The sequence below is a fragment of the Nanorana parkeri genome, unplaced genomic scaffold (assembly GCF_000935625.1).
Source record: "Nanorana parkeri isolate BGI_ZX_2015 unplaced genomic scaffold, ASM93562v1 scaffold48, whole genome shotgun sequence".
Taxonomy (NCBI): Eukaryota; Metazoa; Chordata; class Amphibia; order Anura; family Dicroglossidae; genus Nanorana; species Nanorana parkeri.
Window position 1 is genome coordinate 2,352,871 of NW_017306316.1, and position 13,762 is coordinate 2,366,632.

General features: G+C 41.9%; 1 protein-coding gene across 1 annotated transcript in view; it reads left to right on the top strand.

The window, feature by feature from the left end:
• The first annotated feature begins 48 nt into the window (after positions 1-48).
• The window catches only part of NLK (nemo like kinase), a 159,367-nt gene continuing 145,653 nt past the window's right edge, over positions 49-13,762 (top strand). The window contains 2 exon segments of the mRNA XM_018573597.1: positions 49-338; positions 341-466. Coding sequence (XP_018429099.1) covers positions 130-338; positions 341-466 — 335 coding nt within the window. The 5' untranslated portion in view covers positions 49-129.

Here is a 13,762-nt window from a genome sequence, read left to right on the forward strand (position 1 = left end):
CATGGCGTAGGCACCCGAGGAGAACGTTTGTGTAGGATGGTAGCTACTTGTAAGCGGTCCTAGTGATCTTTATGGCCCGGTGACCCACCGAGCTGTTGGAGTTCCATACGTCGAAGGGCATTTCTGTGAATGTCTCTTTGCGGTACGGCTGCCAATGCAAAAATGATGGCGGCGTACAATGGGGGCGCGTCGGCGGCGGCCGGGGCCCACCACCATCATCACCACCACCACCACCTGGCCCACTTGCCCCCTCACTTGCACCATCACCACCATCTTCATCCACAGCATCACCTGCACCCTGGTTCCGCAGCTGCTGTGCATCCCGTGCAGCAGCACCTGCTCAGGTGCAGGCGGCAGCGGTGAAGGCTCATCATCATCATCATCATCATCAGCACGCTCATCATGCCCAACAACTGGATATCGAACCTGATCGACCCATCGGATATGGAGCATTTGGTGTCGTCTGGTGAGTGTGAAACTTTCTGCAAACTTTCACATGTGTATGTAATGTAATCTTGCCGTATCTACAAGAGAAGCGATTTTTGATATTGTAAAACATAACTGTGCATCTGAAGCTAAGACTTTGGATCGAGTAGGGAAGAGTTTAAAAAAAAAAAAGGGAAATGTCTACACTTCCTGTCCCAGTGATGCAACAGGAAGTTAGAAGAAATCTCCTGAAGGCACCTTTCACGCAGGCTGATCAGCATTCAGTTCATGGATCCTCTCCTGATTGGAGCAGTAGGGATCGGATCTCATTGCTGTAACATCCATGTCCGTCCAGTTTTTTCCTCCAAGAACTAAAATTGGACCAGACCCCATGTCGGTTTATGGGGAGTTGGATGTTAATGGAAATGTGTCCGTTTACATCAGATTACCCCTGACTCAGATTAGTCTGACTTGATCAAATCCGTTGAAATGGAATTCTGATCCTTTGGTTTTTCAAGACCTGGCCTCAGGCTAGAGTAACTTAGGTGTAAGCTAATGCACATCCGTTTAGACCTGGCTGCCCATACACTAGCATTGGGCATCCTATCGCGTCCACCTTAAATATTGACAGGCGGAACCGATCGGACCAGAGGTGTAAAAGGGGCCAAAGTGAGGGGAGTTCCTCTTAGACAGGTGACCCGTTAGAAGTCTTCCCATCACCGCTTGTTCTGGGAACATCTCTGAAATTGTGGATTTTCCTGTACTTTTTCTCAGTGACAATGTTCACAAGTGCAAATAAAGAAATGAATGACCCCAATTGGAACACAAATGGCAATAAAAACCTGAGAGAGGGTCTAACCCTTTCCCACTCTATCCAGATCTGGGGGAAAAAAGGTTTTGTCTAGAGATACATTTTGGGTCTGAGGATCAGTACATATTGTTGTGCTTTGACAGGGTCAGTCACACACACTGCACCACTGGAACACAGTCAGCAAATGCTGGTTAATTATTTGGAGAAGTTCCTGTGAAAGCATTTCGAGTACTGTTCTATGGGATTATTGAAGTCTGTTTTTCCTGTTCTGTGCGAAGGACCTTGATCGGTGGCGTTGCAGGCTTTGTACTTGTGTTGCTGTCAGATAAAGATGAAAATGTCGCTTGGCAGAGGGGCCTTCATTCCATGGGGTGAATTGTTGTGCCGTTTCATGAGACATGATGGAGGATTGGGATGGATGGAACATTATCTGTTGGTCCCTGCGTTTCGTTATAGGTCTGTTCACAGATCTGTCATGGCTACCGCAGCACTCTGCGCTTGTGATGTGTCTCTTTGTTGCTGGAAAGTTTGACAGCAGGAAGAATGTGGGGGGCAACCTGGGATGTCACCGCTGACATGGTAGACCACTATGCATCTGCTAGACTCCTCGGATATAATGGGATCAGCTCAACTGCTGCACAGCTTGAGTATTTTATGACGCAGGTCTGCTTCAACTGAAGATTATTGGATCCAATATATTTTGGGAATTGTTTACTTTCTGAAATCTAATGTGTTTTTTTTTTTTTTGGCCTGGTTACATTTTTTATTTTTTTTTATCCCAACTGTATTTTAACTAGATGGTGGATGGAGCAGAGGTTTCTTGCCCTGGGAGCAGAGGTTTCTTGCCCTGGGAGCAGAGGTTTCTTGCCCTGGGAGCAGAGGTTTCTTGCCCTGGGAGCAGAGGTTTCTTGCCCTGGGAGCAGAGGTTTCTTGCCCTGGGAGCAGAGGTTTCTTGCCCTGGGAGCAGAGGTTTCTTGCCCTGGGAGCAGAGGTTTCTTGCCCTGGGAGCAGAGGTTACACATACTAGGAGGAAGTGATCAGAGGCTGCAGAAATGCAGCAAGGGGTGGTGAGAGAATGAAGGCACATGCTACCTGAGACTGCTGGAGATCACTGACATTACAAATCAATGCTTCCACTACTGACAGGTGGGGTCTGCAAAGGACCACACAACATGTTTCAAAGGGCCGCAGGTTGGGCACCAGGGATGTAGAAGCTGGTGAGTTTTCAGATTGCTGATACGTCAGCTTTTCTTAACCATGACCTGGAAACAGTGAAGTGAAAATATGCAGCGAGTCCACCGTTAACTGCTGATTAATTTTGAAACCAGCATGCCATATAACTGTGTCAGAGAGGAAAGCAAGTATTGCACATAATGGATTTTTAGGTTATGTCTTTCTTTTTCAGCCTAGCACCATAAGAATGGCTGTTTGGTGTCTATAGGCAACATAGACTTCTGTTTTAGAATTATTTGCTTGGTAAATGTCTTGGCCTTTAAAACTAGATAGTAGAACGGTTGTTCATTCAAGATGAATATATGCGGCATGCTACACTGTAATCCAAAATCGACAGGGATGATCTATAGAAAGGTGAGCTTTGCTGATGAAAAGAGCAGGAACTCTAATGTATTGCTGAGAAACCAGATCCAAGTATGTAGGTTGAGTTTCACAGCCTGAGAAATCTAGAAAGGCGGTAGGTATCGGTGTTGCATGATGAATGGCAGTCAGGATTCCACCTTGGCAGGCGCTGCTGACTGCAGGATGTGAGCTCCAGGATGCCCCTCCTGATACATATTCTGTCTCCTTTTACAGCTGAAATGTCCTTATCCCTCAAATCTTTAGAACTTGCGAACACTGCAGCATTTCAGGCTGTATGTCTCAACCGACGAATGATTTCTCCCCACTGCTCCGTTTTCTCTCCTTATTTTCATTAAAATAATTATATTTTATTATCAGGTGGAAATGTGTTTTTTTTTTTTTTTTTTCCCCCTTTAACATGATTACTGTGGCAAAACACCAGATACTGTTTGAAACAAAACATGTTCTGTGCCTGTGTTTTAAGTTCTGATATCTGTGTCAGTTGTTGCATTGTAGGACTTGCTTGTGCTTAGTGAAACCTGTATTGTATGGACTTTACATCTGTTCTCTTAAAGGTGGTTCTGGGGCAGTAAAGCGTCACGACTGATGTGACTGCTGTGGAAAAAGTGCACATCCTAGGAGTTGGATAATGGCACTTTCCATCAAAGGCTTCTCAGACAAGTGTTTAGCCTCATGGGATTTTCCTTTTAATCTGCTTGTCACAACCTGTCTGTCCTGGATGCATTTATTTATAGCATATGGCAAAAAATATATAATCATTGGTGTAAACCACATGTGAAAGCTGTTAGAAGAGCCAGACATGTAGGCTGCCAAATGGTAATGAAATCTGGAATTTTCCTTTGCCATGCTTCACACTGCCTCCTTGTTCAGGTCCTTTTTTTTAAAGTGGAACTTTATCCATATCTTAAATAACAAAGGCACCTTTAGAAATGTTTAGTAATGGCAATCCATACTTCTAGATAATTGCCGGCTTTGTATTATTTGCATACCTTATTTCTCTTTTTTTCGTCCCCATTCTTCTGACAGTGGCCATGTTTACTAAGGGCAGATTAATATATCTCCCTTTACTTCCTGGAACTAATGATATGGGACTAGGGCATGTGACCATGCACATCATCTCAGGGGAGGAAAATGCTTTTCCCTGTGGATCTCGTGACATTTCTCAGAAATGCTCTGCTGTTGTAACCTTCCCAGGATGCAACGCTTTGGCACGATTACATCATTTGGGCCAAATAGAACCAGGAAGTGGGGGAAAAAGAAATTGTAAGTAAAATAAAAATATGTTTTAATGAATGTAAGATTTCATATCGGTGTACAGAGCTGTACGCTGATGTGATTTTTAGTCAAATGGGGTAAAGGTCCACTTAATGTGATAGGAGGCTTGAGCTATTGGAGTGGCTAGGTCAAGCTCAGCTTCTAAAAAAGCAAATATTTAATTAAAGTGACGCTAAACTCAGGCGTTAAATCTTAAAAATGCAATCACATAACTATTAACAAAAATGTATCTTATTGGTGTTTCACTCAGCTGTAGATCCTTAAATCATCTCTGAATTGGTGCTGCTCCAAGCTTACTCCAATGATGGACTACAATCTCAGTACAAATTAATAAACTAAACCCGAGATTAAGATTTATCCCCCGAGTTTACTGTCACTTTAATGTGCAACATTGTATATCTGTTGATCGTCTGATCATGTATGGTTTTTCTTGAAGTTGGCATATGGTAATTAAGTTACATTGTTAGGTTGAAAGAAGACACCGTTCATCAAATTCGGGCAATCTGCCTGATATTCCTTAGATCAAAAATCAAGTGTGCATGGGGTTTTTTTTTTTTTTGTAATATGTTCATCTTGAGTTTTTCTGGATCGTGATAGCCTTATGTTTAAAGGGTCAGCCCACTAAAAAATGGTATTGAGTTTTAGATAGCACCTAATGAGCTGGCAGCTCTTGGATTGGTATATCTCTTTTTACTAAACTATATAGTTTAGTTAAAAAAAAAAAACACAAAAAAAAATGTTTTAATGGCCACAGCAGGTTCACGGACCCAGAAACCGAGTTGCAGATATTTCAGTAATAATCCATGAGAGAGAGAATAATCTGTCGGCTTCATTGTATTCAGCATTTAGCCAAAATTGAAATGAGTTTCAGATGGATCAACCTATTTTCTGAGATAAATCTGAAGTCTGCCATCACTAACCTTTGTTTTGAAAATGCAAGTTGCCTGGCTGTCTGGTTTCAATTCTTCAGGCACCAACCTGAAGCAAGCTTGCAGCAGCTAAAGTCGGTGAAGCCAGAACTTGTTTTCACATACTTTATGTGGGTCACTGACTCGAAAATGGGGTCTCATCGTGACAGCCAGTAGTTGCAACTTACAGTCCCCTTATAATGGGTTTCTATAGGTATGTCCTAGATTGGACTGTTTTGATTGCACTATCTTTGTAGTTTTCTTTTATAGCGTAGTCAGTTGCGATCACTGGAAGAATGCTGTCAGTACATCCTGTTGTAGATTAGAGTTCTGGCTTTACAGTGATGTGCATGAAATTATTTTGACCTGTTTATACAAAAATAGACATGTTGGTTATTTGGGAATGCTGGTGTGCTAAATAACAGGCTGGTTTCCTAAGTCTCAGACACAGATGGTGGAAAGGGAGACATTTTTTGGTATAGATTTCTTACTACAAAGTGATTGAGCCCATCGGCATTTTATTCGGAGCTTATATATCAGTTTTGGGTTCACTCAGCCTTACTTTTATTGGGTAATTACCACATGACTGGGCAAATCCCAGGAGCCAGGTAGTCAATGCTCTTTAAAAGTAACGGGAGGCACATGACTTTTGGAGTTTTCTCTAGTTGTTGTCAATGGAGCTGATCCTACAAAAAAAAAAAAAAACCCTTTGGGCTCCTGGAATGGACAGACCAGCTCCTGAAATACATACTAATTTGTCCACCCCTGGCTTGCCATATTACTTTTGCTAATGGTCACTTGGTAAATAGTGACTTTCTTTAAGACTCCCCATTACACACCAAGTCTGGCCACACTCTCCTCTGTTTTTGGGGGAATCCTCTCGCTGGGTGTGCTGCTGTTAGAATACCCAGTGACTGCAGCTGAAAGTTTGAAAAAAATCGACTGAGGATTTTGAAGCCGTGTGTGTGTGTGTGTGTGTGTGTGTGTGTGTGTGTGTGTGTGTGTGTGTGTGTGTGTGGGCGCGCGCGCACACACCAACACCAACATCAATATTTCCTGGTCGGTTATTTCTCTGATTTTTTTTTTTTTTAAAGTTTTTTGCTCCATTGGAAGTTGTTTGTCAAGAGCCTCTAGTTTACAAAATGAGGTCAGATTTATTCCGCTACACATGCTAAAGCTTATAAAAGGACCGCATAGGATTTGGTTGGTCAGTTTGCATTTTGTTACTGTGTTAACCTAGTAGTTGCTGTAGCATTGTGGTTTCGTTCTGCCTAGTTAAACAGTAATAGTGATTTTCTTTGTTTATGGTTTAAAGTGGCAGCTACATGTAAGTAAGCGCTGCTTTGGGTCTATGTGCATACATATTAAAGCTGAGCTCTAGGCGAGCAGATAAATACAGTCCCAAAATATATGCAAACTATTTTACCTGCCAAGTGATTCATTATTTGTAGCCAATTTTGTGATCCTCACGCTCCCAAGAAAGAAACATAGCCAACTCTTCTACCTCCAGTGTGAAAGCGGCAACATTTCAGCCGCTGATCTCTCCCAATCACTGGACCCGGAAGTGATGTGCATTATATCACTTCTGGTGTCACTGGGCACATTCTCCGGCTCCTAGAGCCAGAAGAAGCTGGTGACGCAGATCTGTGCTTCATCAGCTTCTTTGGAATACCTAGGTGACATTAGGGGTCTGAAATGTCTACATAAAGAGGACCTGTCATGTTATATTTGCTATTACATAGGGGGGCTTTATTAGCCCCCTATGTGATAGCAATAAAGTTGAGTGTACAAAAAAAAAAAGATTGTAAAAAATGAAATGCAAACATTTTTAATTTTTTTTAAAGTCCCCCGCCACCCACGTGCACATACAATACAAAAACACGCATTGGCTGCGCCTACGTGCAAAAACGAAAATTGTGCCACACGTTACGTATGGCCGTGAGCGTCGGAGTGAGAGCAATAATTTTAGGCCCATCAATCACTGTTAGCACTAAACTGATGAGCCGTTAAATTGTTGCCTATGGGAAATTTTGGTTATCTGTGTAGTTTTTTGCGGTTTCACGAACGCACGCATTTTAAAGCTTGACATGTTTGGTATCTATTTACCAGACGTTACCCGATCTTTTATATTTTCCCAAAAAATTGGGTATGATATTCTGTTTCTGTGTGCTAAGTTTCATTTTAGTGTATTTTATCCTGAAAATACTGGCTTGATAAACATTTGCGAAAATATCGTGCAACATAAAAAATAGCAACTAGCATCTTTTTATTCTACAGGGCCTCTGGGGTTTAGGGGTCTGAAGCTGTTTTCGAGCCAAAAATTCAGATTTTATCATGCGTGTGCAAATGTAAGAAATTTCTCCGGACGGCAACCTCTTGACCAATTCAACACTGGACTAATTATTATTTTTAACAATACTGCTAAATCCTATCAGTTTAATATTTTCACTGTCGCAGCCCCCAGTTCTCCGTGCCACTTCCCCAAACGTCAGGTCGGGGAGCATGATAGCTTCTCTCTCCTCCATTCTTGCCGGCAGGACTACATCTCCCATTAACACTTGCCTCTGCACTACCTGCCCATGTGTGATTAGTTGAGCATTTCTGCTGAATTTACTGCTTCTTGTGACGAAAGTCATTAATGACTGGTTGGTTGATCACAGAATCCCGTTCACATCCAGACTCGCTGTCTTGCCTGTGCATGTTGGTGTACAGAGTAGCCGAAAACATCACTGAAGCATGTATAGGCTCCATAGGCACAGTACTAGTAATAGGAACCACTGCAAAAATGGAAGTGCTATTAAGAATTACCAAAGTAACAATCCTGTACTAAATACAAGAGAACAATATGGATGATAAAACAAGCTGACATGTAAGCGTGGCTATGATTTTTATTTATTTTTTGATGGTAACTGCATTTTATGAGTGATGTGTTTTAATGCTCCTTCAACCTTATGCAAGATGTGTTTTACTGCAAATAGTATGCAGGATTTTTTCTTTATTTTCAATATAACTTGGCAGGTGTGAATTCGCCATCTATGTTTATCCCTACCTGTCTGACATGGTGACAGTGTTGTCATAGAAACAGGAAGTGAAGGGGAATCTTTCCAACAAGGAAACAATGGGGGGAGTTAATTAAAAGTCTTTGAGACAAACTTTGTCTCAACTTGGTCTCTACTTTGGTCTCCGCTTTAAAGTTTTCATTTTCTAAGCTTTGTGGAACAAATATAAGATAGAACTTGTCTCAGACACTTTTTATTAATTACCCCAATGTCAATAAATGCACTTATTAAGCTGGCCATACGGGGAGTTTTGGTTGGTTCCTAGTAAACCAGCTGAAATTCAAACTGTTGGTGGCCCTTTTGGCACCCATTTGCAATCCAACAAGCTTTCTCAATTCAGAATGACTTGTACAAAAAAATTATCTGGGAATAAATATGGTGAATATGGTATGGCTTCACCATATTTATTCCCAGATAATTTTTTGTACAAGTCATTCTGAATTGAGAAAGCTGGTTGGATGACCAGTGAAACGTCTTCAAGAAAAATACAGCAAGTCCAGTTGCCTTGACTTATTTTTTACAGATATACCATGACCTGGATGAATGAGAACCTTCACAGACAGTCGGATGCAGGCACTGTCTGGCCTGGTTCACACCGGAGTGCTTTTAGGGGCAGATCAATGCATGCAAAAGCGCACAAAACACATTTCGGTAAGAGTCAGTGGCAACTGTTCACACCTTAGTGTTGCGTTGTGTGTAGAAAAATGTGCCTCGTGTGAAAACATGCTATTTTGATGCAGATACCATGTGGTTTTGGTCCCATAGACACCTCTATTGCAGGGAGAAATCGGTGTTTTTAAAAAGCAGAAACGTGCAAAAATGCACACAAACTGCAAACGTGTAGGTGTGCACTTACCCTCAGGGTATTCAGCTGCTGGAGCAGTGTCTGCTAAATACAATCCTTGGCAGTGGGAGATCCTTGCTGTTAAGTGTGGATGGAGGAGCCTGTTTGTTTTATTTTTTTTCAGCTTGCAGGTTAAATGAGAAAAATAATTTGGTATACATGTTCGCATCTCTCCCAAGCCGCAGGTAATCGTTTCATCTACAGTTGATTGCTGACTAGATACAGCCTCTCTCAGCCTGTCATTATCTTGAATGGGCGCAGCGGCCGTGTCTGTACGTACACACGTGAGATTCCTGTGGCAGGTATCTGAGGGTCTTGCGCAGGAATCCCCAGCCGCAGCCTAAAGCCCAGTTAGAATGTAACCTAATGGTTGCTTTGCTGTCATGTTGTCTTAGTAGATGAAAGCGGAAGAAAAGGCAGTTTACAAAAAAAGCTACCTTTTGAGCTTGTAGTCATAATGTTATAATATGCACAGCATATTGACTTGCCTTCCAATCCGATCCTTGGCTGAGCTCAGGTGATGCAACTCCTGCACATGTGATGATGATACTTGCACAGTCGCAGACCAATTGGCATTTAAAAAAATAACTTTTGAAGCTTTAATCTTACTTTAAGGGGTGGAACCAGGGGATAGACTGATCCAGGAGGCAGCAGTATTTTGTTTAGGAGTTGGCTCCATTGACAACTAGAGAACCTCAAAAGTTAGGTGCTGGCTGTAATTCTCGAGGCATTGGATACCTGGCTCCTGGCATTCTCCAGCCCCGATGTAGGCCTTGTGCTGCATTGCCAAGCCAGGTCTAAAATCTGCCATGGGGACTGAGCCTTCCTGTGCTTTCTAAATGCTGGGGTGTGTTTTTGAGCATGTGAATTTTTTTTTTTAATGCGTTTATGCTTATATTAGAAAATGGTTAGAAATATCAAATGTTAGTTTTAGGCTTGTGCCATGACGTTTGTCAGCTGCTAATTCTTTATACTTTCCCTCTCTATCCTATAATCGCTGAAGTCCGATATCTGTGGACCTCACCTCTCTGCCAAATATTTATATATACAAATGCTTTATAACCCGCCGAGTACATAGTTTGCTAGTGTCCTTGCTTAAAGGAGAACTATGGGGTTAAGGCTTTTCCCCATAGTTCTCCTTAGGGTAACGGGAGGACACAAACTAGCGTCCTCCCGTCACCCTAAGCTCAGTATACCGCAAGCTACAGCTCGCGGTATACTGAGACACCGCAGCTGAAGCGGATCCAGACAATTATGTCTGGATCCGCCCAGCTGCGTGAGTGACAGCTGGCTCTGCCTATTTAGAGGCAGAGCCAGCTGTACCCTCCCCCGTCCGTTCCGCCAGTCAGCGCTGGAGGATCGGGATGGGGGAATCCAGCCCCTCCCCTGTCACAGCAGAGAGTTGTGACAAGATCGTGAAGTGAGCGAACGCCGGTATGTGTTCGCTCACTTCCCGATCTACTGAGCCGACATGTGACAGTCTCATTGTCGCAGGTCGGCTAGAACTATGAGGTGAGTGAAAAGCACTCACCTCATAGTTCTCCTTTTTAAAGGAGAATTATAAGGAGTGATTTTAACTCGACCTCATAATCTGAGCCGACGTGTGACAATGAAACTTTCACAGGTCGGCTCAGTAGATCGGGAAGTGAGCGAACACATACCGTCGCTTGCTCACTTCTCGATCTATCCCTGCAGAGAGCCGCCACTGTCACTCACGGCTCCCTGCAGGGACCCCCCCCCCTGTCAGATCCTCCAGCGCTGACTGGCGGAACGGACGGGGGAGGGGGCGGGTACAGCTGGCTCTGCCTCTAGATAGGCAGAGCCAGCTGTCACTCCCGCAGCTGGGGGGGATCCAGACAGTATTGTCGGGATCCGTTCCGGCTGCGGCGTCTCGGTATACTGTAGGTGTAGGTCACGGGAGAACGCTAGTTATGTTCTCCCGTGACCCTTAGGAGAACTATGGGGAATAACCCTCACACCATAGTTCTCCTTTATGGTGTTATTAAACCCTGCATGGGGAGAAAATAAAATGTAGGTATACCTTTTTTATATTAATGCTTGTTTTCAGACTTCTTTTTGTTTGCAGCATAACAACATAGTAACAACTAATGTTTTACTGGGTGTGCACTAATATACATGCAAATGTATACACCATAGTACATAAAGCGCTGTTAAAACGTTTGCATCTTTGAACACAGAAGCATGATTTTCTTGAAGGCAAATGTGTGTCATAGAAGAAAGCCGCTGAACTGTTCACTTTACCATGTAAAGTACTATAGCAGGTCTACACCTAGTCTGTGATTAGTGTTACTCTGTAATAATAATTTTACAGTAGTTGGTATGAGCCTGTCCTTATTACCTGAACTCCCCCAAGCACTGACCAGTGATGGGAGCTTTCACTTGAGGCACATAAATAAAAGGAGAATCTGCTTCAGTCGGCTGTATTACACCATTCTTGCTTCATATGCTAGAAGCCCATTTTAAGTAATAAGACATTGGAACTTTTGCATTATTCCCACACAACCTCTTCCTGCCACTATCTCTAGTCACAGCTCAATGGCTACAGACGTTAGCATAGAAAATTCTCGGACCTAAATGAATGAGTATGCAAAGTGCATCAACCACATGTCTTACATCAGAGAGGGTTTTACTGGATGATCTGTGTTTATTAATCAATATATTCCAACATTGACAACAGTAATAGTTACCACTTGCTGATGTGTAAACTATTAGCACTGGACATTATTCACTGCAGCGGGATAATTTCTCTGCTGGAGTTTAGGAAACCTTGCAGGTCTCCTCCCCACACTGTGTGTGGACAGTGGACGGAGATGCAGAAGACTGTTGACTTCATCTCCCTGTTGCTCTGTTTTCTCCTCCCATCAGCAACAGGCTCCTTGTCTTGCTTCTACCTCTCCCAGTCTGAGCTCTGTTACACAGAGACCACAAGAGGCTGATTCTGAGTCAAAGTACTTACACTGGTTGCATTTATAAGCATATAGAGCTACATTCATTTGTGGCTTTTATATGTGACTTGAATTTAGTTTTAAGAATGTATTCCCATCTTGATGCACTTTAGATAAACATTGATTTAGGATGCAAAAATGTTATAACATTGCTACATTAAATCTTGAACCTCAAATTAAAGGGACACTAAACTCAAGAGTTAAAGTATAAATTAAGTCTAATGTTTTTTGTCATATTGTCATATTGCCACGCTAGCAAGCAGAAGATATATATGCCCCTTGATTAAAAAGAAAAAAAAAATAGGCAAATACTTAATTAACTTTTCCGTCGCCGTGCACGCTGGACAGACACCGTTGGACACAAGGAGTCTGCAGTGGATCAGAGACTGGCACCAGCGCTGGAGGCACTGTCAGAAATGAGTGGAAGGAAGATGATCGCAGCAAGAGGCATCAAATAAGGGAAGTGCTTACAGAAATCTTTAAAATGCATTCAAGTACCTTAACTATTAACAAAAATGCATCTTATTTGTGTATTACTCGGTTGTAGATCCTTAAATATTTGAATTGGTGCTGACACTGTCCCTCCTTCTGGAGGGTGGCTACTTTTGTTCCCTCATGGTCCCTGTGTGTGTTGTAGAGTAGCCACCACTTTAAGCTCACTCCTGTGATAGACCACAACCTCAATGCAAATTGGTAAACTAAACGGGAAATTATAGTCCAATGGCACAGCAGCCATAAGATACATTTTTGTTAATGGGGTAAGTTACCTGAATGCATTTTTTAAATGTATCTCCTGAGTTTAGTGTCACTTTAGGCATTTCTGAGCTAGCATATAGCAAACAAATCATACTCCGCTTGCCGCTACATACTTGGTTGTTGAAGCTGATGCCCTAGAATACATTCCTTGCAAGTAATAGAACTGCAGCTTCACTTATCACTTAAATTGGTACATGTTCAGACAAGATACTGAAGTTCTGTCGCACTGCTTGGGAACAACTCCTCACAAGGCACCTTTTTAGGTGTACAGTTGAGATGAGCAATTAGAAACCACTACGTTTTAGTGCATATACGCATTCAAGAAAACTCCCAAAACCATGAAAAGCGCTTGCATTTTTAAACCTAACTGTAAATCGTTTTAGTTTCTAATAGTATTTTAAGTTTTGAACTTTTTTGTGCCTAAATAAAATGTGCTTTAACTTTAATGGTGTCATTTGAGGAGAGAGAGTTGGTAATACTCTCGGGATCCCTTTTTAATGCCCCTTTTGATTCATCCTATCAAATATGGATTTGACGGTCACATGTTTGTGCCATGTCAGTGTACGGAGACTAGCACTTTAATCAGATGAGGGTTATCTACAAGGTCAGTGTTTAAGAGGCTTTGAAGTTATCTGTCTAAATAGACTCTCTGTTCTTTAAAGGATGCAATTTTGCAAGTGGAGCGAGGGACATACTTCCATCAATAGTTCAAACCACAAAGTAATAAACACTGCATTCATCAATATTTAATGAGGTGAAATATGTCCTCTCTCCTAATTATGTCATTTTATCTTCCATGAATTAGTCACAAAAAGAGCTTTTAAATATGAATTTTCTATAAACAAGCTATTTTCTAAAAGAGATATTCAGAGGAAATGTGTATTCTTCTCAGCAATAATTTTAAGTTGTACTATTTGTTCTATTATATTGGGCAGTTGATGACTTTCAAATGGAAAATCGTGTTCTTTAATTGATAGCCAGAATAAAGTGTATTTCCACTTTTGCATTCAAATTTGACTAAACCCCTCATGTTTTGTGTGTTCCCGTCCACACAGCATAAACAAGGTTTTTTTTTTTTTTTTTTTTTTTTTTTTTTTTTTTTCTTATATACTCAAATTTTT